The 23,554-nt window shown below is 44.8% G+C and overlaps 1 protein-coding gene across 1 annotated transcript in view; it reads left to right on the top strand.

The window, feature by feature from the left end:
* Window positions 1–1,049: 1,049 nt before the first annotated feature.
* SOAT2 (sterol O-acyltransferase 2) overlaps window positions 1,050–23,554 on the top strand; it is a 461,869-nt gene continuing 439,364 nt past the window's right edge. The window contains exons 1-2 of the mRNA XM_086965618.1: window positions 1,050–1,261; window positions 15,237–15,295. Coding sequence (XP_086821744.1) covers window positions 1,171–1,261; window positions 15,237–15,295 — 150 coding nt within the window. The 5' untranslated portion in view covers window positions 1,050–1,170. The remainder of the gene's footprint in view (window positions 1,262–15,236; window positions 15,296–23,554) is intronic.

The raw sequence follows: 23,554 nt of genomic DNA, 5'->3' as shown, positions 1-23,554 counted from the left end.
CGCGCCTGGCCAGAATCACCTGGAAATGTTTGTTTGGTGCGCTCTTATCATGATTTTGATGAGCAGGGTGGATGGTGTTTTGATTAGCAGGGTGGACAGTGGCCACCCTGTAAAAATAGTGGGAGGAGGCCGTCCACCCTCGTGTACCCCCGACTCGTGCCCTGGGAGGAGGTACATGAAGGGCACAGAGGCAACAGGTAAGCTGGCATAGTCTTGGCTCCAGGTTATTGTAAGCTGTCACCAGAGACAGATATGCAAACACCATATGAACACCTTTATGAGAATTTGAAAGGGGAGTCCTTTAGCTCCTGCGCTGGAAACCGAATTCCTGTGTCAATAGAGTCACATGATCTAGAGGACAGTTGAGGAGGGGGGGGCACTTTAAAGAGGTTGTTTCGCAGGTGGGAAATTAAAACATTCCCCTTTTAGTATGCAAGAGACTGGGGAGCTGCGGGGAGATAGGCAGGCGATTTACCCCAAATATGAGGGTATGACACAGTACGGTCTGGTTGAACGCCAATTTTGGGACGCTGTCATGATCATCCCTGAGGTACTTGGACAGGCAACTCACCAGGGCTTCCAAATGAAACCACACCTTTCGGTTCATGACTTCAATCTTGTGGTCAAAACTAAGCACGAAGTGGCAAAGGTGTAGTGAGGGTGCCATTGGCCCTGGTGCAAGCAAGGAAAATACCCCCGCCCCGATGGATAGTGGAAGAGACGGCATTAGCTGAAGTGGGCCCGTCACGCCGCTGGGCTCCGTGGGCACTACACCTGCTGAACTGCGGCTGGCTACTTTCTTGGGTACTGTGGTTACTCTGTGTTAAGTTACGGTAATCATTCATTTTACAGATGCGCAGCTCGAGACAGGCAGCCCCGCCTCACAAGGCACTGGCGTGTGGCCTGTGCTGACATCACTTCCCGATTCGAGGTTTCACCGCAGTTCCCGCTAGCCTTAACATGAAGAAGGCCTTAATCTTATCTGGGGTCAGTGTACACATACAGCGTTGCCCTCTTATCAGTTTGGAAGAAATCCTTGAGGCTTGGGAGGACTTTAGAGTCTTGCACCACGTGACACGAGAGGTCCAAGCCTGGCAGCGGTAGCTGTAGTCTTCACTGGTTGTGCCAGCAGGTCTTTGTAACGGCAGTGCCCAGTCTCCCCCACCAGACATGGATGCCAACGAAAGGAGGTCCAATGGTGCCAGGCACAGGAAGAAACAGAAAGGAGGATCCCAGAGGGCCAACGGGCTGATACCTAATGGTAGGTGAAGGCTGCCTTCCTAAAACTCAGACCTCCGAGGGGGCCGCGCCTGGAAAGGGAGGATGTGATCAGATTCAGAGAAGTGCAGTCTGGTTTGAAATAGAGCCTTTATCGGCACAATCTGTGGCCTTTTCCGCATAGTAATACCTATTAGAATTACCCAATTAAAAGATGTGGCTTTTCTTGGCAGTGGAGTAATGAAAGTTTGAGTCCGCGCTGGCTAACACGTGCAATATGCAGATTGTGCACACATTTCTGTAACAGATGCATCATCCCACTGACCTATTTAGTCGGCTGGAGCCAACTAATGTTTACCGGAATATCTAGTGAGATTAGGGAAGAGGTGACAGTGGAGGGATAGCAGTAATAATATAGCATGTTTTCCAACCGTATATGAGCTTTAATGCTAGAACATTAGTACATATTATTCCGAATTATTGGTACTAATTTTAACAACCTCAGACGGTTGAAAGGCTGCGTGAACGCTGAGATTCCAATCCACAGCGTGCATGCTGCAAGAAGATAAGCGCCACTTCCCAAGGGACACAGAGATCTGCTGTGCTTTCCATGCGTGGAAAAACTGAGCACAGGCAAAAGAAAGAATTCATAAACATTGGTAAAGTTAATAAGTCTCACCAAGGGTGATGTATTGGCTTAGTCAATTTTTTTTTTTTTAAGTCATGTGGTATGGGATGCTATGGACATTTATTGTCGAGTATGGTGTGGTTTGTCATTGTTTAGTATGGTGTGGTTAAGCTGTCCTGCTTCCAACGTTTATTTTTTTTATGGATTTCAGTGGTGTTTTCCAAACCCTTAGGAATCATTGCTTACCTGGGTTTATTCACCTGCCTACTTCTGAAGAGAGACAAAACAGTTTTTCTAATGTTTACAAACGATCTTTTTTGCAGTGATTTTTATAAATTGCATATTTCTTTTGAAAAAAAGTAATGCAGGGCTTGTAGTGTTTTTTCATTGGAAGTGTGTTCCATTAACTTATGCGAGACTGTGCTAAGTAAAGAAAGTCCATGTACTGCACCCACACTCACATCTCAGTACCTTGCAAAAGCTTTACAATTTTGAGTTATACCAGATTCATTTGTAGCTGTGCATTCTAAGGTACTTGAAATGACATGCTTTAAGTACGCTTGCCACTATTTTTCTGCACTCTTTGCCTGACTACATGAAGGTGGCAGGGCTGTTGTGTGGACATTCATATTTGGCAAGTGTTCTCAAAGGAAATGTCTCACTTGTAATCCTTCACGACTTTTTAGTAGACATCACATCGTGTCCTTGAACTTGAAATGTTGCTGTTAACATTGTAAGTATTGGCTCAAAGTCCCAGCAGTGAAGTGCCACTGGGTACAAAGCCAAGATTAACTGAAGGTATCACATGGGACACCTCGTAGCTATGAATTTTGCTGTTATGTGGAAAGCCTTCTCACCATTTTCCCATGCACATGGTGAAAGCATTCTTTTCACAGGTACCTGTCACTACACCTTGCACTGAATGCTTAAAGCCTGGGGTGTTTGGCAGTTGGCCTGCTATCAAGACTGACTTTTAGAAAAGAGGGCTGATATACCAAAGGATTTGACCTATTCTGTGTCTTTGGGTAAATATGATTGTACATGTTGCCCAAAATGCAAATGAGCCAGCCATTTCACGAATTAGGGAAATAATTAAACAATGCCAAAAGACTAAATTTGATTTTAATATTAACAGATTCTCAACAGTGTATAAAATAATTCTATCAGACCTGAAACAGGCTTCTAAATCATGTTAATGTTAATGTTAATGTTAATGTTAATGTTAATGTTAAAGGGAATTTATTGAGCGCACAGCCACCATGAGTTTCCTGGCGCTGATTGGACACTGAGGCTGTGCAAGAGGGACTTAGCGGGGGTGTGAAAAGAGAAAATTTTTAAGGATTTCCTAAATGATAAGAGAGAACACGAGGTCTTAAGTGAGAGTGGAAGAGAATTCCACAACTTGGGAGCCAGGTGAGTGAAGCTGCGGCCACCTAGTTTGGTGAATTTGAAACGGGGGGTGACCAGAAGCTGAAGGTGAGTAGACCTCAAAGTGCGGGGGGGACAGTAGGGAGTGATCAAGGACTTCATGAAAGCGGGGGAGGGGCCAGTCAAGGCTTTAAAGACCAGGCAGCAAACCTTGAAGGCTATTCTTTCGCTGACTGGTAGCCAGTGTAATTGATGTAGTAAAGGTTTGGCCGACTGCCATCTTGGAATTTTGAATGCCAGTCTGGCGGCCTGGTTTTGGACGATCTGTAGCCTAGACAGCAGGGATTTGGGAAGGCCATGGTACAGGGAATTAGAGAAGTCCAACCGGGACATCACCAGTGCTATTAGGACTTGTAACAAGGCTTCAGGAGTCAAGAGGTGGGCGACTTTCCATATCCTGTGTAGCTGGAACATGCAGGAAGATGTTACGGCGCTCACCTGGGCCTTTAGAGTGAGCTCAGAGTCAATAATGACCCGAGACTCTTTACACAGCCAGCAGGAAGAGGCGGTGGACCAAGCTCAGTTGGCCAATACTGGGGGCCCCCGTGGGAGGCGCTCCTCCCAGGAAGGAGGAGCTCAGTTTTCCCAGGGTTGAGCTTTAATTGATTTTGATTCATCCAATGCTGGATGTGTGTCATGACCGCCTGAAAGTTGGTGATGGCGTCAGGGGAAAAAATAATTTGTAGGTCGTCAGCGTAATTGAACACGGTGACGTCCCACCTGCCCAGGGAGTGAATAAGAGGTTGAAGATACAAATTAAAAAGGAGGGGGGACAAAGATGAACCTTGGGGGACACCGCAGAGCGAAGGAGTGCTGATTGCGCTGAAAGGGCCCAAGCTGACTGCTTGAGATATTCCATCTAAGAAAGACTTGACCCAGGACAAGGCAGGCCCACGGACTCCGGCTGACTCGACACGGTGGAGTAGGATGTTATGATCCACCGTGTTGAATGCCGCCGACAGATCCAGTAGGACCAGTGCCTGGGAAAGTCCTCTGTCGGCATTGCCTCTGAGGTTGTCCAACACGGCAAGAATCACAGCCTCGGTGGAATGGGCTGGTCTAAAGCCGGCCTGGTTTATTTCCAGGAAGTTGGTCTCCTCGATGAATTGCGAGAGGTAGGCAGTAACGTGTGCCTCCAAGATTTTAGACAGGTAAGGAAAGAGGGAGATGGGCCGATAATTGGCAAGGACCGCTGGGTCCGTGCCAGGTTTTTTTAACAAAGGCACCAGTACGGCCTCCTTAAACGACCTGGGGACTGTGCCGGAGCTGAGGGAGGCGTTGAGTAAGGGTAAAATGCAATGTGGTAAAATGTGGCAGATGTCACGGAGCACTGAAGGAGGGCAGCAGTCCTTGGGGGAGCCGGATTTCACTCGCATAGCCAGCTTGGCTAGGGAGTCGGAGTCAAGTATAGGGAAACAAGTCAGGGTGGAGGTATTAATAGGGGAGGCTGCAACTGTAGCTGAGAGAGGGGAATGTGGGATGGAGTTTTTGATTGCCAAGATCTTATCGATAAAGAAGGTGTGTAAGGCATTACATGACTCTGCAGAGGGGGCCAGTTTCGGGAGTGTCCTGGCGTCCGATGTTAATTCGCCGAGGACTTTAAATATCTCTTTAGATTTATTAGGAGCTGTTAGTATTCTCTCGGAGACAAAAGCAGACTTAGTTGTAATGATAGCTTTTTTATATTCTTTACGTGCGAGCACGTACGCCTCCCTGTCGGTACTGAGATAATTACGCCTCCAATTGGCGCAGCTCAAGGTGTTGTAATTTCAAAGCTGAGTTGAACCATTTGTGAGATTTGCTATGGCGGGAGCAAGGGAACCGGGACAGGGGAGCGAATTGGTCGCTAGCCGTCGTGAGCCAGTGAGCGATATTGGCGTCCAATGCGTTGATACCTGGAGTGTTGCTGGATAAGGGCTGGGTCTCCGCAAGAAAAGAAAGGAAGGCAGAGGAATCAAGAGCATTCCATTTCCGAGCGACCCCGCCCTCCAGAGGAGGAAGCCTAACCAGGCCCTTTACAGAGATAGAGGACTCGATCAGCGAGTGGTCGGGCCAGACGCAGGGGGAGACCTATAATCCAAGCACACATAACTGGAAGAAACAAATGGAAGAAGAAACCAAATAAATACAAATTACACTTTCTTTCTCACTTTCCTTTCTTTAAATGGCATTTTAGTTTGTGAGTTTGCAGGTGTTTATCAGTGGCTTATATGTGTTACTGTTGAGGCCTCTTTTCCTATTGGGGTTTTAGCAGTTATTATAAGTTTAAACCTAAAACACGATAGCCTAGGTATGGTATGGCATAACCTTTCATATAGCATGGTGGCCTGTGTGGTATAGTATGGGATGGCCTATTATTGTATAGTGTAATGTTGTATGGCTTGTCTTTGCCCAGTAACAGTGTCTTCATGACCTCTATCTGCAAGCCAGCGGGTTATCCACTGCAATTGTGCAGCTAAATAGTAGTACTCAAAACAAGGCGCAGCAAGACCCCCCTGGTCAGGAGGCAGGTACAACTTTGTTAGTGCCATCCTGTGTCGTGGTGGTTCCCCAAAGGAAGTACCTGAGTAGTTTAGTGCGTGTGGCAAAGATGGACGCCGGAACATATATAGGCAGATCAGCAAAGTAATACAGGAGACGGGGAAGGATCACCATCTTGGATAGTGCTATCCTGCCAGTGACCGTTAGTGGGAGCGTTTTCCAAAGGTGCATCTGTGACCTAATGGCTGTCAAGGCCGTTCCCAGGTTTCCGTTGATTAGGTCTGTCGGTTGACGGTATATCTGGATTCCCAGGTAACGGAAGGTGTAAGCCCTCCATTGCACCCTTGTGCTATTTAGAGTATAACCCGGGTCTTGGATTCCTTCCCCGAATGCATAAATAAAGGACTTGCTAGCGTTTACGCAGAGTCCCGAGATGGCGGCAAAGTCACATAGTGTGTGTGCCAGCTGGACTGGTATATTTTTTACGTCTCTCACATAGACCAGGAGGTCGTCTGCGTACAACAACACTTTTAGTTCTATTATCAACGCGAAAAGGAGGGGTGATAGCGGGCACCCCTGCCTGGTACCTCTGCATATTGGTATGGCATCAGAAATGTATGGCCCCAACCATACCCAGACTGTGGGATTTTTGTATAATAGGTCAACCATCTGGAGAAATCCCAGGTCCAGCTCATATCGCAACAGCACTGCAGGCTAGATAGCTCCATTCTAAACAATAAAAGGCCTTTTCCAGGTCCAACACAAGGCATCCGGCTCTGGGCCATGTCTGCACACTATCCAACACCACCCTTAAAAATCTTCACAAATTCAGTAATTTGCTACACTTGGGCACAAATCCATTTTGGTCGCTGTGAACCAATTCGGGGACCAAAGACCAGTCCTTCACTTTTTGTGAGATGCCTGCACTCACAAATTTCAAAACTGTAGTCCCTCGGACACCTAACTGGGAGCGGCCCCATTTGTGCTGAACATTATATGTTGGAGGCTGCCGGCTCCTAGTACCCTGTGCCTCTCGTTCCCTCACCCAGATCTCCTCTGGGTTTTACGGTTACACGTACCCTTGTAAGTCCCTAGTATATGGTACTTAGGTACACAGGGCATAGGTACACTAGGGGTCTCCCATGGGCTGCAGCATGTATTGTGCCACCCATGGGAGTGCACTTAAACTGTGACAACAGGCCTGACATTGCAATCTGTGCGCGCTGGTACTTGCACCTCTCACAACAGATATAAATTCCTTATATTGGAGGTCACTACACTTAAAACCTATAAGCCATCCCTATGGCAGGCTCTTCAGTCCTGAGGGCAGGGTGCTTGGTTATAAGTGTGAGGGGGAACGGCCTTTGCTCCGAAGTTTTTGCTTCAGAGTACATTCACCATGCATTTTATACATCAATTACACTGTTTCCTCGCTAGTCTTTACATCGCAAGACTTTACCACACATTTTGAACATTAGGTGGCAGTGTTCCACTATAAAAATGGACGGAATGCATAAGATATAATAAACAGAATAAACAGTATATTTACAACAAATGTATGCAAAAACTGGTATGCATCAAGGTAGAGTTTTGAGGGTTATGGGGTGGGTAAGGGTATATGGATGGGTGGCAAGGGAGTTTTTATGGCTTAGGGGTGGGCAAGGGTATTTGGGTGGCAAGGGAGTTTAGGGCTTAGGGATGGATAAGGGTATATGGGTGTCAATGGAGTTTTTAGGGCTTAGGGATGGATTAGGGTATATGGGAGTTTTTTTGTGGTTTAAAGGTGGGTAAGGATATTTGGGTGGCAAAGGACGGTTTAGGGCTTTGGGGTGTGTAAGGGTGTTTGGGTGGCAAGGGAGAGATTCATGTGTGACACGCTAACTTCAAGAGCACTGTTCCAGGCAATTAAACTCTATCTCTCTACTGTGCTTCAACGGCTTACTGCCCCCCTTCACTTAGAAAGCATTAGGGGCAAGTGGGAAAAAAATACAGATAACATCAAAATAAAAAAAACAGCATACACTTCAGATTTGTTGAGCAAATTAAGTTATTAACCTGCCGTTGACTTAAACACTAAACAATGTGCCCCTTGTTCAGACGAAAAGAATGTTCACAAAAAGATATTCTTAGACATTTAATTAATTTTAGTCATTGCTGTTATTTTTGCAACTCAACTGTTTTGAAAATTCACAGTCCAGTAGGTGGCAGTGTTTCTCTGTCAGTGAAACTCCGGTACTGGTTAGCACATCTGATCATAAAATATTATTAATTAACTGTAATAATGAAATGCGTGGTGACAGTGTGCATGCTACTCGTTTGCGTTGCAAGTGTTTTTTAAATGTATGCTAAGGTAAAAGCGTGCTTTTGGTATGCGTGGTAAAAACTTTGTTGTAAAGATGTGTGTGGTAAAACCACGTGATGTAATGACATACATCTGTGTGAGGGTGCCCCTGCGTGAGCAGCTCACCTCTACCAACCCCAGAGTCTGCTGGCTTTGCAAGTGCGTGCGGTCAGCCATTTTTAGACATATAGTGAACATCAGTCATTACGAGATGTCTAACTATATAGTGACTACACCAAAACCAGGTCATGTTAGGCATCAAACATGTGGGAATCATACCCCAACACTGATTCCAGTGTTGTAAGTATGATACCATGTACTGTGGGGATCCCTTGGGTAACCCCTTGTAATCCGGGTAACAGCCTTTCAGGGTATGCAAGCAAGTTAATGCTGCTGCTGACCACAGACACAATTCTGACCTCCTGTTGCTGAGCCAAGCTCGAGCTCGGAAAAGTAGAGCAATAGGTTTCCTGTCTCAGGAAGGTGTGACCACCTTCCGTACAGGACTTAGTGTATTGGGCTGGTGTGGGGGCACTTGCCAGCGCCATCAGACTGCTTTGAAGGGCACATTTGGCACCCTCAAAGCCTTCTCCAGTTTGAGCCAGTTCAGGGAACCCTTGGCTCCCGCTCTGGCACGAAACTGGACAAAGGACATAGAAGTATCCACCCCTCTGTCCAGCCCCATCTCTGGGAGGGACCCCTGAATTGTTCCAACCCTTTCCTTAGGGTACTTAAGTCTTACCTATGGGTGGGTCTATTAGATTCGTCATGGGACAAGACTCAAGCCTGAAACTATGTTGCTCTTCGACCGTCCGGACACTTGTATTCGACTGGAACCGAGACTGCACCAAGGAAGACTCATGATGGTTCTGGTCTCACTGTTCTTCAAGTCTTCTTCTTCATCATTGTCTGTGCTTCAGCTAGATTCTTCAACAGACGTGTAGGCATCAAGGACACCTGAAGACATCTCTCTTGGAGTACAAGGAAGTTGACCGGTCTGCTGCTCATTTCATCCTACGGAATTCCTGAGACTCAGCAACACAGGTGTTGGTTCTACAACTCCCTTGAGGCCTGACCTGTCCTCTGTGCAAATTTGAGGCCAGTATTCCTCGTCTGAACTGTTGGGACCAAACCCTTGTGCGTTGCATCACCTTGCTGTTGCCAAGGCTTGTTGGCTCAGCACTCGAGGGATCTTCGGGCTAGAAGAATTCCAGCCTCCAGCATCTCTTCCCTCCAAGATCAGCATCCTCACTGCATCCTCTGCACCATGGGCCTAAATCTTTGGTGAGCTGCTCGAGGTTCTCTTGCGAATCCTGTGACTTTGGCCTGTGACCTGTGAGTCCTCTTGAGGGCCTTCTACTGCTTCAGTAGGCTCTTCTGCTTGCTCAGGGCCTGCTCTGACTCTCCGGATGATGGTGAGTCCCTTGGAGCTTGCTGGTCCCAACGTTGCTCCTTCTTCGCCTTCTACACCAGTTGTGGCTATCAAGGCTTGTTGGTGCTCCTGCCGAATACCAACCACCTACTCACTGATATCCGACATGGGACAGATAACGCATGCCTCCTGGTCTTCCTCAGCATCTCCTAGTCCTCACAGCTGCTCTGACAAGGTCATCGTCGACTCTCCAAAATCTCCCAACATCGGTTGACATTGTGTCTTTATGCCTCCGGGTCACTTCAGGGTGGCATAGACTCTGTCCCCTCTGCTTGCAGGTTCTTCACTTCCAGAATCCACACTTGGATTCCACTGGACCTCTTCACCATCTTCTCCAGAGGCATTTTTTTTATAGGTCTGCTATTGTTGTCTCTTGAGATTTCTGAAGTCTCTTCACCCCTATGCACCTGGCTTCCCTGGTGTAGGTAATCTGGTTCCCAGGGCATCCACGGGTGGGGTGGCTCTTCCACCTTCTATTCTACAAGGGAATTATTCAGGGCCCTTTGGGAAAGGTCCTTCTTCTGCAAAACTGCAACTGCGACTTCTCCCTTGACTTCCATTGGGCACGCGGCTGTGTTTCCAATCTGCACACAGCCTTCGTGGGGTTCCTGGGTACTTACATTGGGCGTTTCCTTCTGACCCCGGCTCCTCTGGGTCTTTTGGTCCAAGTCCCATTACCCCTTGTAGTTTGCATTCCATTTTTTAGTATAGAGTTCGGTCTCCCCCTGGAGACCACTGTATTTTGTGCTACATACCTGATTGCATTTTAAGTATTCTTGTGTATTGTATTGATATCTCCGGGTAGGAGATATACCAATGTGTTAGTGAGTGTTGTGCAATAACTAGATGCATTTTTATATAAACTCTGTGTGGTTCCTTTTCATTTAACTTACAGTACAGGTTAAACGGGTACAACAAGCTGCTTAACACTCCTTCAAGATAAGACTGAAGGCTGCTCTCCACAGCTACCACTTTGAAAGGTTTCTATGGTTATCAAAGGACACTAAAATCAACATAAGGGTTGTCTGGATTAGTGCAAGGTACCTCACTTAAATAAGTGTACACAATATACCAGGCAAACCTCCTACAGAAGCCTGCCTGCAACCGCGGACGCAGCTACAGGCGCCTCTCGTTGCTGCTTGCACTACTCGTGCTCACGCTGACTTGGAGGGCCGGAGTGAGGACTAGGTGTCAGTTGTCAGAAGGCAGGAGACGAGGAGGAGCAGATTTACTATTCCGGCAGCTATGTTCCCCCAGGGTTGGCTGGCTAAAAAAAACTGCCCTCTGGTGGCTACGGGGATCAGCTGTTCCATCCTCCAAGCAGCAAGCTCAGTCCTCTGAGCAGCAAGCTGACGACTCTGCAAACTGGTGTATTTTGTCAGAGTGTCAGGGTACTCTGCTCATGAAACACAGGTAATCAGAATGGATTTGTAGATGTCTGTACTGAAGGTACAGGGGAGTCAGACAATCAAGTTGAGCAATTATTATCTCTGGGTCAGGATCTTGCAAAGATCCAGTCTGTACAGAAGCCTCTTGCATGGCTTATGGGACAGTGAGTCTGTATATAGTTTTTTTTTCCTTTGGCTGTTTGTGTTTTTATTTGTGAAAGTCTCTAGATTAAAGCCATTATTAGGATTTCTAAAGACTGTTCATAGTTCATGGTAAACAGTGTTACTTGTCTGGGTCTATGTTGAGATGGTGTGCTACTGTGCTCAGTGTGATGATCCAATAGCTTTCTTGTTGACATCATTTCAGTTCTTAATCACCTTTGTATTGTTTCTATACTCTTTCTATGGTGTGGAGGCTAAACTCTGTATGTTGTTCGTGGTTATCTATGCAGTGGTCAATCATTAGCTGATTGGTATTGGATTTATAGATATTTCTGCAATGTTCTTGAATTGTTTTTAAAAGTCTGGTCATACTTCCAACATAACCTAGTTTGCACAGGCAAAATTCTATTGCAGTATAGGCTATTCGGATCAGACCATACCAGAGATAGATTTTATAGCATACAAGATGGACTTTATATCTAAGTGGGACACTTTCAGCTCCTTCTTGCTTAATTGGTATTATTGTGCCTTGGTTGATCATGTTACTTTTACTGTGAGTCCACATAAATTATCATTACGATTGCTTCACTTCACTGAGCAACTGTGCTTGTTGCTCTTAGCTGCTCGTTTAAGCCTTGTGTTCACATCTGGCTTCTCCCTGGACACTTGGTAGTGTTTATCTTCTCTTCCCTTGCTTTGAGCAACACTGCTTACTCTTTATCCTTACTGGTGGTCCCAGCTTTGATCAAGCTATTTTAGCCTTCCTGTTGGTTGCAGCACTCTGCATTTCCTCACACTATACAACATTTCTGGGTTAAGCTTCCTCTTACTGGAAGCTGGGTTAGTGTTGCAGTGTCACATAAATACGTATACTGTACAATTTCCTAACTCCTGTTTTACCAGCATATTTACATCAATCTCTGACTGCTTACTCTGTTTCTTTTACTTGTAACAGGTGTTCACATGGAACTCATTTAGAAGAACAATGAGATACAACAGGGTAATCCTGTAATCCGCTAATCAATATTGGAGACTACTTAACCGTTTTATTTACACATTGTTGCTTCCTTTAGTTTGTTTGATTATGGTCCTTCTCTCTTGGGGTTCTGTTGGAAAACTCTCTCTCACTATTCACTTGACAGTGTGTGACTTATCTGTTGTATATATTTCTAATTGACTTTAGAAAATAAATTCAATTCAGCTGAATTGAATAATATACTGGTTGACACATTTATTAATTTCATGCTCAGATTCACTCACAACAGAAATTTGTTGTCAAACTAAGGGGCATATCAGCAACAGCCAGCGATAATTATCGCTAAGCGCACTTAGCGCTGGATTATATCGGCGAGATAGCGTGCTATCAGCAACGCTTATCTCCAATGCAATATATAATCCAGCTATATTTGCAAAATGTGCGATTATCGCTGGAAATCCAGCGATAATCGCACATCGTTAGGCAATCCGTTGATGATAGGCAGGGTGGATTCATCCGCACAATCCACCTCACATAGGCTATCATTGCGAAGTCAAAAAGAAAGCAGGCATAAGGAAAGGAGCGATAAGCGCGGTTAGCGCTACTTTTCTTATCGCTACCCAAGTCAGTGAGCAGCTTGCTGATAGGAGAAATGTCTGTTTGCGACATTTCTCATGTTATTTTGGTGAGGAACACCTACTATGTATCTCATTAGCGTGGAGATGCTGGGCGTCAAGTAAACAGGCGCTGAGGCATGGATTCACCCGATAGCGTGACCTTGTTGATCATGCAATAAAATTCTCGCCGTTTTTTGCCCGAAAACGGACGCTAAAGCGGCAATATTTCTATTGCGCCGCCTTGATGATATGCCCCTAAGTATTCTCCATTATTGATTAACTCAATAAAGGATTACCGTGTTGAATCATATTGTTCTCCTAAATAAGTTCTATGTGTTGTAACATATTGTTCTTCTAAATAAGTTCTACGTGTTATATCATATTGTTCTTCTAAATAAGTTCCACGCCTGTTACAATTCTAAATTTGATACTCATGTTCACATGGACATTTGGGTCGCTCTTGTTTCTTTAAACTACTGACTTCTTACTCAGAATGACGAACAGCACCCTATACGATGATGGTCAGCTATCAAAATGGGGTCGCGAGCACCAATTGTTTTCTCCTCTTTCACCCTTATTTCTCAATTAGAAAGGACTTGTGTGTGAAGATGGGAAAATACATGTGCCTACCCTTCCTTCACAGAAAATGTGCGTATCTGGAAGGCAGACCAGAAAGATTGTGGGGCATATTACCAAGCAATAGCGATAATTATCGCTATTGCTTGGTTAGAGACAAAAATTTACCGCTGAGCTGCGGCGATTTTTATCGCAGATAAACCTTGGTATTACCAAGGTTTATCGCAAATGCGAGAAAAATCGGCCGCAATGCATGAATATGGCTGAAAAGTCAGCGATATTCATGCATTACCGAGCTAATGCTCTTAGCCATGTTATCCACCTCCCATTGGATAACATCGCTAAGAACTGCTCAGGGCAGGTGTTAGCTTTTGGAGATATTCGCGCTTAGCGCAAATATCTCCAAAAGTTGGTAATAGGAGATAGCGATGTTAGCGACTGTTTCCAGTCGCTAACATCTTGGCACGCCCACTTTGCATGTCATTAGTGATAAATATCACTGACATGCAAAGTGGGGCCCAAGATGCTCGCTATCTCCTACTAGCTGTCGCTAACTGGTGTTAGCGACAGCTAGGTAATAGGGAGATCATTTTATCTCCGCTTTCTTGGCTTTTAAAGCCAAAAAAGCGGGGATAAACCCCCTTGATAATATGCCCCTGTGTGCGTCTCCTTACAAGATCACTTTCCACCAAAAGAGGTACATGTATCAAAATGAGCCAGCACAGTTGCTGAAAAGGAAACGTAAAGAGAGGGGCCCACTTGTACACAAAAAACCTCCAGCCGCAGCAAAAAAAATTAATATGATGGCTGATGCCTAAAAATGTGATGTGATACCAAAGAGGTAATGAAATATATGCCGAAAATAGATATGATGTGTTCAAGGAATTTTGCTAACTGAGAGGATATTGTAACCGCCTGACTACTGGGTTTTCTGGAGCAGTGTGCAATCTACAATCCTTACAGCAGCATGGCCAAAAATCCATTCGATGAAGGTTAGAAAGACACTACACAGTGGTTTGGCATTCTTTTGGCAACATTTTAAAATGGTCTTTTAAGTTAAATGCACTTTGTTGTGCGAAAATGTAATTCTAGATGCTTTGCTTTAAAAGAAAGCAGAGAAAACCTTCCTTCCAATATGCATGCTTTCTTAAAGACGTAAATTCACAAAATGTGTTCTGAGGTCTCTCAGACAAACATTCTACTATTTGTAAATATCAAAAACAATAATTGAAATCTTTTTCTTTTTTTAGTTTAAAGAGCTTTATTGAAGCAAATAAAAAACAAAGGTACAAAATACAACAATACTTATAAGGAAAGTGGCAAAGAAACAGCTAACTGAATGTATAATGAAAAACACAAAATATCTACCAATAAACTAAATAACCCATAACAAAAAAAGCCATAATCAGAAATTATACCTAGAAACAAAGTAGCGTTTTATATTTTTCAGAAGGGTGGGGGGACTAGAGATTGGCAGAAAGAAAGAAAAGGAGGAAAGAAATAGAAAAAGAAGAAGAGAGGGAAAAGGAAAAAGAAAGAAGGAAAAGGAGAAGAAAGAAAAGGGAGAAAAAGAAAATAGGGTAATATCCTTATCTCATAACATATTTGAAACTACTACAATACAGTAATTACATTGGTTTCTAAATACATACTAAGAAACTCGTGGTGGTTGATAAACGAAGGAGCTGTCCTTATTACGTAATGCAGATGAGGATAAATAATTGGTGAGCGGAGACCAGAAGGCTTCGAATGAGTTGTTGAATAACTGAAATCTTAAAGGAGAACACCTTTCATCTGTTACTAATGGCACTCACAGTTGTAGTCAATTCTCTTCTAGTTCTTTCAGCTATTATGTGTGGCCTTATGACATCCAGTCTTTTTCTTCTGCATCCTACTGCTCTCTGCACCGAGTCAGCAATGGCTTGCTGTGACTGCTCTGAATCTGCTAATGAATGTGGGACTCATTATATGTGTTTTTTCTTTCCCTAGGTAACGTAGAACATGTGGACGGTGTCACAGGAGTTATTCATTGGAAGAGGCACATGGAGGTAAGTTTCAGAGACGTGGGACACCCTCCTTGAGAAGGTCCATGAGAGAACTTAGCCACTCAGCCTACCCCTTAAACACATGTATAGACAGTATCCTTCTCCTCCCCTTCCTGCCGCTCTGATTGGCATCTACCCCACTCCCCCCTGCTAACCCCTGCCGGCTTTGAGACACTTTAGTTGCACTATCCAATCACTATGAACGAGTGCACCCATTGCTTTAGTTTTCTTTGTATTCCGCCCAGTCATGTGACGGTTCAGAACTGCATTTATGTTGGCATCGTTGTTTCTTCAGTGGCCCTCAATCCAATGTATTTTTTAAATATCTGTCAGCATCTTCACTGTTAGTATCATTGAGATGTTCTTTGTTATTCACACGTAGGCGACCTACCTATATCGATTGCAGAATTCCACAGTGTTGTCCTGCTCATTATTGATTCTTCAGACCCTTGCTCTGTATACAAACTGTATTGTCATACAACTACTGCATTATATTGGAAATGTACTTTTAATAAAATACCATTAAAATGCTACTTTTTTTAAAAAGGAGGTAAGATTGGAACTGCAGCTTACTCAGATGTAGAAGGATATCTCTCTGACCATGGAAATGGTTCAATTTCTTACCAGTAGTTGCATTACTTTTAGTCGTACTCCCTCACCTTTATTCAGCACAAACGGAAGCACACTTACCTCTGTTAGACACCAATCAGCAGCAATTGAACAGACTAAAAAACCCTCCCTACACTGCCTCTTCCTGTTTGTAAAGAAGCTGAGCTGCCAGTGTAACTCAGCTGTTTCTCACTGGAAGGGTGGGAGGGATTCTGAATGAAGGCAAGAGAGGTAGGACTAGGAGTAATGCAATTACCGCTAAGTAAATGAAGAATTACCTCCACATCTCTTCCTTGCCTTCATCCAGCACAAATTGACAGAAATACCTTATTCCAAAAAATAGAAAAAGAGAACTGCTCTCATGCTTCATTGAGGTAAGCACCTTATGACCTAAACATCTTCAATTACATCAAACAATTCCATAATGTCATACAAACGTTGAGGGAGTAGCCATGTAGCTGCCATACAAATGTCCACGATCGGATCCCCCTGCAATTCAGCCATTGAGGTCAGCATGCTCCATGTAGACCTCCCTTGAATCCCCTCAGGAGGAACCTCTACCAAAGAGCCATATACCAAAGAAATTAATTACCTTCTCCATTGACTCATAGTGGGAGTACCTGCTTTTTCCTCCCAGCATTAAGTGCCCTAAATTCACAAACAGGGACTCGCTCTTCCAGAAAGGTTCCATTCCACCCTTTCGATGTAATCCAGAACAGCCCTCTCAACATCCAAACAATAGAATTGTTGTTCCTTCTTAGATGAAGCAGAGGGACTAAGCAGAGGGACTAAACTCTGGAAGAACTATCTCATGCTGAGAGTGAAATGAAATGCAGTGTCTACCATCAGCTTAAAGGAAGGAACAGGGATCAGGACTACCCAATCCTGGAAATGTTTGCGAAGAGGATGGCAACAAGATACTGCTCTTAGCTCTCCCATTCAGCTGGTAGATGTAATCACCAGCAAAAACCAAGCCTTAATTGAAGAAACGTAAAGTCTATGAGCTCCAAAGGCTCAAAAGGAGGGCCAGTTAAAGCACCCAAGACTAAAGGCAAATTCCACACCCAAAAATGCAAAGAAGGCCTCAAATACAGAGTAAACAACCCCTGAAAGGATCTAGACATAAATCCTTCCTCATCTCTATAGTTCCTCCATGACCCTGTGAAGGTCAATATTTAGTGTTCCCACTGTTAAACGAAATGAGCTCCTTCCTGTAAAAAGAGATGTCTGCAGTTCCAAGGCTCTGGACGCAGCAGCCTCAATCATCTCCTGAATGTCATCTCTGGACATATGAGGCAGAAAACCATGTGCAGATCCTTTGCTAACATGAAGGGTTCTTCACCGGGATCGAACCCCTCCTCGTCTGAGGATGATGTTGTGGATGAAACATGTTTCCTTTTCCTTGTTCTCTAGCCATATTAGTAAGGACCAGGAAAGGCAATGATACATCAAGTTAAATGCAACGGATCTGGCTCAAGATGGACCAGCCACCCAAGAACCTTCTAATCACAAAGGTGACTAAAAAATGTTTTAAATAATTATAAATCATTACCCACCGCCCTCACGCACTGCAAGACAGTGTCAGACATGAGCACTGCTCCACCTGGGTCTACCACTGCACTTGCAATCCTTTCACTTAGAAGAACAGCCCCAGCTGCAGAGTGTGCAGAAAAATCCAGTCAGCACGAACCGGACTCCGAATTTAAAAATGTGCTAAGAAAAATGCCAGCCACAGCCCGCCAAAAGTGACATGGGCGGATGCGTTGTAAGGAGGGATTTTGTATTCTCTTTTATGGCTGTTGATTGTTGTCTAAGGGAGATAAAGCGGCCTTAATTTGTGCAGAATGAAGGTGATTAAGGAATGTGGAGATAATAGTTCTTTCTTAATTTTTCTTTTAGTTTTTCATGTTGTATATAGTATGTACAGTGGAGTAACGAAACTTGAGGGGACCCCCTGCAAAACACATGGAGCCCCCCCCCCTGGCGGCCCCGCCCACCTCCTACCACTTTGCCCTACCACCCAGAAATCTAGTATATTTTGATTTGAACTGTCGTATGGTTTATGGGCCTCTTTTGTGTGTATGTTAAGTTAGCGCGGCTTATTCGAAGTTTAAACACTATTTTCCCTTTTGCTGCTTTTGCACAGGACACTGCTTATCTGTTTTTGCTGACTTAGCTTGGATTAAGGTCTATACATGGGAAAATGGTTGTTTTTTGACATCTCTAGACATACATGGTATCCGCAGTCTGTACAGTGAGTGCTAAGCCGCCAAGGTTATCATAACGCAAGCCTGTTTATTGGCTTGTCCGTGTAACACATTCCAGACACAACAATCTGGCAGCTGCAAGCAGAGTAGGATTCTGGCGCCTTTAAAATAGCACACTTGCCAGAATTGCACACACTTAGAAGATTCCAGGCATGCAGAGAGACTAACCGATCCTGATGTAATTTACACTTACTGAGCGGACAGGTAAATGGGGTCCCCTAAGATAACTCCAGAGACCTTTCATAGTTTTATAATACATAGTTCCTAGATAGGGAGGGTGTTATAAATAGGCGTTTTAATTACCTATTTGCACTATCATTGTAACATGATTCCTCATTTTGTATTTTATGGAATTGGAACCATGCCGTCCGTATTATTATTATCCATATGCATGCTGATGTTGATTAAAATACTGCGCTTGAGACTAGTCGTTAAAAGAAACATTTTAACCTTCCTTTGTCTCTATTATACTCCTGTTGTGGACTGGTATGAGCGTATGACAAAAGAGTGTTCTCACTTCCCACCATTCCTGAGATGGTTCTAGGTCGCATGTTCTAGGTTGTCTAATCATTGGTTTCTTTGCTATAGGAGCTAATGTGACACTGATTGCTAGTCTGGTAGGGGATTTTGGGTACTAAGGTGAGTTTTGGCACACCCTAATTCACTGAGGTCCTAAGTCTCTCTGCACAGTTCTGTGTTTCCGCAGAATCCCTGTTACATGGCAGCGCCAACAAGTGTGGTCTTATTTTGAGACACTTGAGTAGTGCTTATATCAGTCTACGACCCCCTCACTATTGTTTCCGGTTGAGGGTAGTAACGGATAAAAAAACTACCTATATTTACGTAGGTTGTTACAAGCTTGCTAATTATCAAAGGTTCCTTTTTGAATTACAACCCAGTTGTGCATGCTAGTATTGTCTAGTGCTTCTCTATTGCTGTTTCGATATGGCTGCGGTTGATATCCCGGCTCACAGTCGTGTAGCTGTGCGTAATAATTTGCAGGAATACCTCGTTTCTCTTGAGGGCCAGGCGCTGGTATTTGTAGTCTCTGCTGACGTGGCATACCCGTTTGAGTTATATTACACATGGGTCACATTTCCCGCAGTGAATGCTGTTTCTGATGTTTATCACTCGTATACCCCCGCTGATGCTCCTGCGGTGTACGCTCCATATCGGACAGTAGAAATTGTGATTTCTGTTTGGCAGCATGCCGTTTGGTTTAATGGCACCCTCCCACACATTACTACAGCGGTCAGAGAAGGACCGTTGTCCATTCCAGGCGCTACTTGGCCTGTGTTGGCTGCTTACACTCCGCATCCTCTGGCGGGTTCTTTGACGGCCCAATAACTCCGACCCCTGTATGCCTCTTCAGTGGCAGTTATTAGGGGTCTGGTTCACTACATTACTCGCAACCTCCCGGGTGGGGCCCCGACTGGTGCAGCGCATCCAGTTGGCGGTGGCGGACTCAATCTTAGTCCCGTCATGGTTAATGCGGTCATGGGCAAGCGTCCCCAAGATAAGGAAGAAATGCCTTTTTGACTTGCCGAGAAATTTGACCAACAAGTAGCAGTGTTCACAAATACGAGTCCTGTCAAGAAGCACAGGATTCTCACCGTGAAATTGCAGAAAGACTTAGTGCCTGACGTAACTGAATGCACATCTTGGGGGGTCATTTTTGCAGCAGTCTACACGCGGTGCTTTGGCACCCCGTCAATGACTGTTTTGCCCACTGTGATCAAGCTTGTTCAGGATGAGCACAGACCAGAGGCAGCAGTGGAGTTGGGAATGCGCCTCGTGGGAGCATTTGATATGGTATGTGATCTCGTCCTTGCTAATGTCAAGGGGGATGCTGTAAGTTTTCAGGTTTCTAATGCTCTGCGCAAGGTGCCCAACGCCGACAAACCGCGTCAGTTGCCGAAAATTATTATGGAGGCTTATAAGAACGTGGGCCGTAATAGTTTAGGTGTTAAGCCTTTCGCGAAGAAAGAAAAGCAGCAGCAAGCTCAGCAAGGGTCATCTGATAAGGATGACCGCCCGAAAGTTCAGAAACAAAATTGGAGTAAGAACAAAAAACAGGGGAAACAGCAGCAGCAGAAACAGGGTTCGCGTCCCGCTTCACCTACACCTGCCCCTGTTGAGCATAAACATGATTTGCGCAACCGCAGTACTATTAAGTTGCCTGATAGGTTTCAGGTTCCTGAACAACGTTCTCCTCGCTCTTTGCAGGAAAAATTGGTTACATCCACCGGTGGAGGAGGCGGCAGCAGAGGTGAAGGTGCCGAACAGAGCCGCGAGTAGCCTCGTAAGGCTGACGGAAAAGGCAAGCAGGACGAGACACCATGCCAAAGACCCCAGTTTCCAAAGAAGAAAGTTGCTGCTGTAACAGCGAGATATGCCACAGATAGTGAGAACGCAACTTCGGATTCTGACATGGGCTCTGACCCTGCTGGACAGTGCGGCAGAGATTACCATCATTCGAGAGGCGCTGCGTCCACTACTGAAGGTGACAGCGACTGACACCTTCGTTGTTGTTGAGACAGCAGACACCAGAGTGGCTCCCCCTGACAGGCTTTATGAAATAGTCCTAGTGATTGAAGGTGATATAGAACGTACCATAAAAGGGGTCTTTTGGGAAAATCTAATGACTACCTATGCCATTTTATTGGCGGAGGTCGACTGGCCCCCACCGTTTGTTTTAGCCGCTCCACAAGGGAAGGAGGTAACCCTCCTCGCTTTCGCTCACACTGTGCTGAAGGAGCAGGCGCTGCAGTTTGCAGAAGATTGGGCTAAGGCGCTTGCGCCTGCGTTGTACCGTACTAATTGTGGATGGGACAAATTATCCCCTCAGCAGATCCCTTTACGGTCCATGCCACAACCACAACCCCAATACCCTTATGCAGCGTGAGGCGAAATCCTCTGTGGCCAAAATCCTTGAACAATTGGAATATCAAGGTGTAATTGAAACGTCTATGTCTCCGATGAATAACCCACTTTTTACTGCGACCAAGCCCGATGGCTCGTACCGTTTGGTATTGGATTACCGCCACTTAAACTCACATTGTTGTACGTGTGCGGTGCAGAATACTCACAGCTCTGCTCTAATGGATAGTCTTGTGCGTAAAAAGGTTAAAAACCATACTTGACATTTCCAATGGCTTCTTTGCCCATACCTTGTACCCTTTTAGTAGTGAGTGGACCAGTTTTACCTGTGGCGGCAAACAACACCAATTTCTTTGTTTGCCCATGGGCTACAGGAACAGTCCAGGTGTTTTTGCTGCCCGTGTTGTCTCTCTACTTGAGAGGCTTGACACAGATGCATGTTCGTATGTGGATGGGAAGGGAAAAATGGCAAAAGGAAGAACAAATATATACAAATTTTCACAATAGATGACAGTAAATTCTCCTATTGGTCTTGTGGCAGAAGTCCACTGTACAATTCTTCAAATGTTTTCAAATATCATCACACCCACAGGAGGATAGGATTACACATTTCCTATTTATTGTAATCCAGTCAAAATATACTTATCTCATTTCTTTTATATATATATCACAAAACAAAAGCAAAAATCCTCTCAAAGCAAATATATGCACTATGCACCGCAAATTCACATACCTATGTACATACCTATATACAACAAATATACACAGTGAGACAACATATACACTTTATACAGGAGAACATATAACAAAAAAAGGGGGGATATATTTTATATATTTATCTTTGTTAAGTACTTCCTATCTTTCACCCTATACAGTACTACGAGAGTGTCCTCCTATTAAATCTAGGTGGTACACTAGGAGGTAGTCGGGCACAACGGTTCCAAGCAAAACACCTCATGGAACTTAAATCTTCACATGTGTCCAGTGGTGTATCTTTCACAAATTAATTGAAAACAAAAAGACTCCTCCAATTGGAAAGTGCTGACGCGGTCGCGTTTCGGCCTTCCAACAAATCAGGCCTCTTCAGGACAAGGCGACAAACGAAGGGGAACCTAAAAATACATATAATACAATACATTAACTCGCAGGCAGATGATCAGACACTCTGTGTGCCAACACGTCCCGCTCCGTGGCCGTCACCATCCTACTAAAACTGTTCAACACGTGCTTCTACCGGCCAGGAGTTAACCCAAGTACACATCTCAAAAAAGAAGAGGCGAAGGAAAACACCATGGCTAACCAATAGTACCGCCAACTCTCAAGGAGTGGTGTGAATCGGATACGACAACATACATGCTCTAAGTCCACATTATGGAAAACCATCAAGGGGGTTACGTGCAGAGTTCAGTGCTCCAAAGAAAAGATGGTGCGCAAGGCCAGTGACCACAACGTGTATCCAGCTTCAGGCAATAACTACTGACACAGCAATACTAAACCAAACTACTTACTTCAATTCCACGGCGGCAAAGCCGCCCGAAATGTACAAAAACGCCAACTGTTTCTAAAAGATTGTAATAATGATGGCGCATGTTAGTGGGGCACATCCGAAGAACCTTACAGTAACTAATATAACAAAACACCTACTGCGCACAAATACACCCCACACCCAGGTGTCCTACTTTATATATGTCCGCTCTGCTACTCTTAAGGGCAAATCTCGAGGTCGTAAAAAATCCTATGGCCTCTGTAAATTAAAAAAGGAAAAAGTCGCGTTAGTGTGGAAACCAGCTAGATTAATTCCACACCTGCGCTATATCTGTACCCAGTTTCCCTCATCTCAACGCGCTGCAGCACTCACCAAACGTTCGAGTGTCGGCAGTTCTTAATTCTACTTCAACAAGTCGCCATACAGGTCAGGTCTTTCACTAACAAAACTGCAGCGGCATATATCCGCACGGTGCCGTCCTCAACGCTGCCTCCCACGTGACCGGGACCCGCCGTATGCACGCTGTGGGCATAGAAAGGGGACTACATTCTATCCCTACTCTTCGCCCTTCCTAAGTCTATTCACCTCTCTACTCAGGGACTCGACTCACCAGGTCACTGCCCTGCAGTGCTTAATTTGTAAAATATGAAGTGCAGGTGCTCAAACATTTCTAGGAGACCACCCCCACTTCCCTTGGCTCCACCCACTTCAACCAATGGCTCCACCCCAGTGCTTAATTTATGGAAAAAATAGGTTTCGGGAGGAGCAGGTTGGGAGCCACTGTATTATTTATTTCCAAATATTATTACGGTATATGCTGCTCCATCTAGAAAAGAAAATACTGCCTTTTGTCACTTTTATAGTGATGTCAAATGGGATGTACGTCATTTTGATCGTGGTAGTTTACGACGCAGCCATTACAACGCAAGTTCTTACAACGACTTGCGTTGGAGGGCGCTGGATTGTGGATTAATTTAATTTTCTATTCCAACTCCAGCCCACGTAACAGTAGGGAAAGTG

This window comes from Lissotriton vulgaris, chromosome 1_1 (assembly GCF_964263255.1).
Source record: "Lissotriton vulgaris chromosome 1_1, aLisVul1.2, whole genome shotgun sequence".
NCBI lineage: Eukaryota > Metazoa > Chordata > Amphibia > Caudata > Salamandridae > Lissotriton > Lissotriton vulgaris.
The sequence above is the reverse complement of the archived record's forward strand: the minus strand, read 5'-3'. Positions and strand labels throughout refer to the sequence as shown.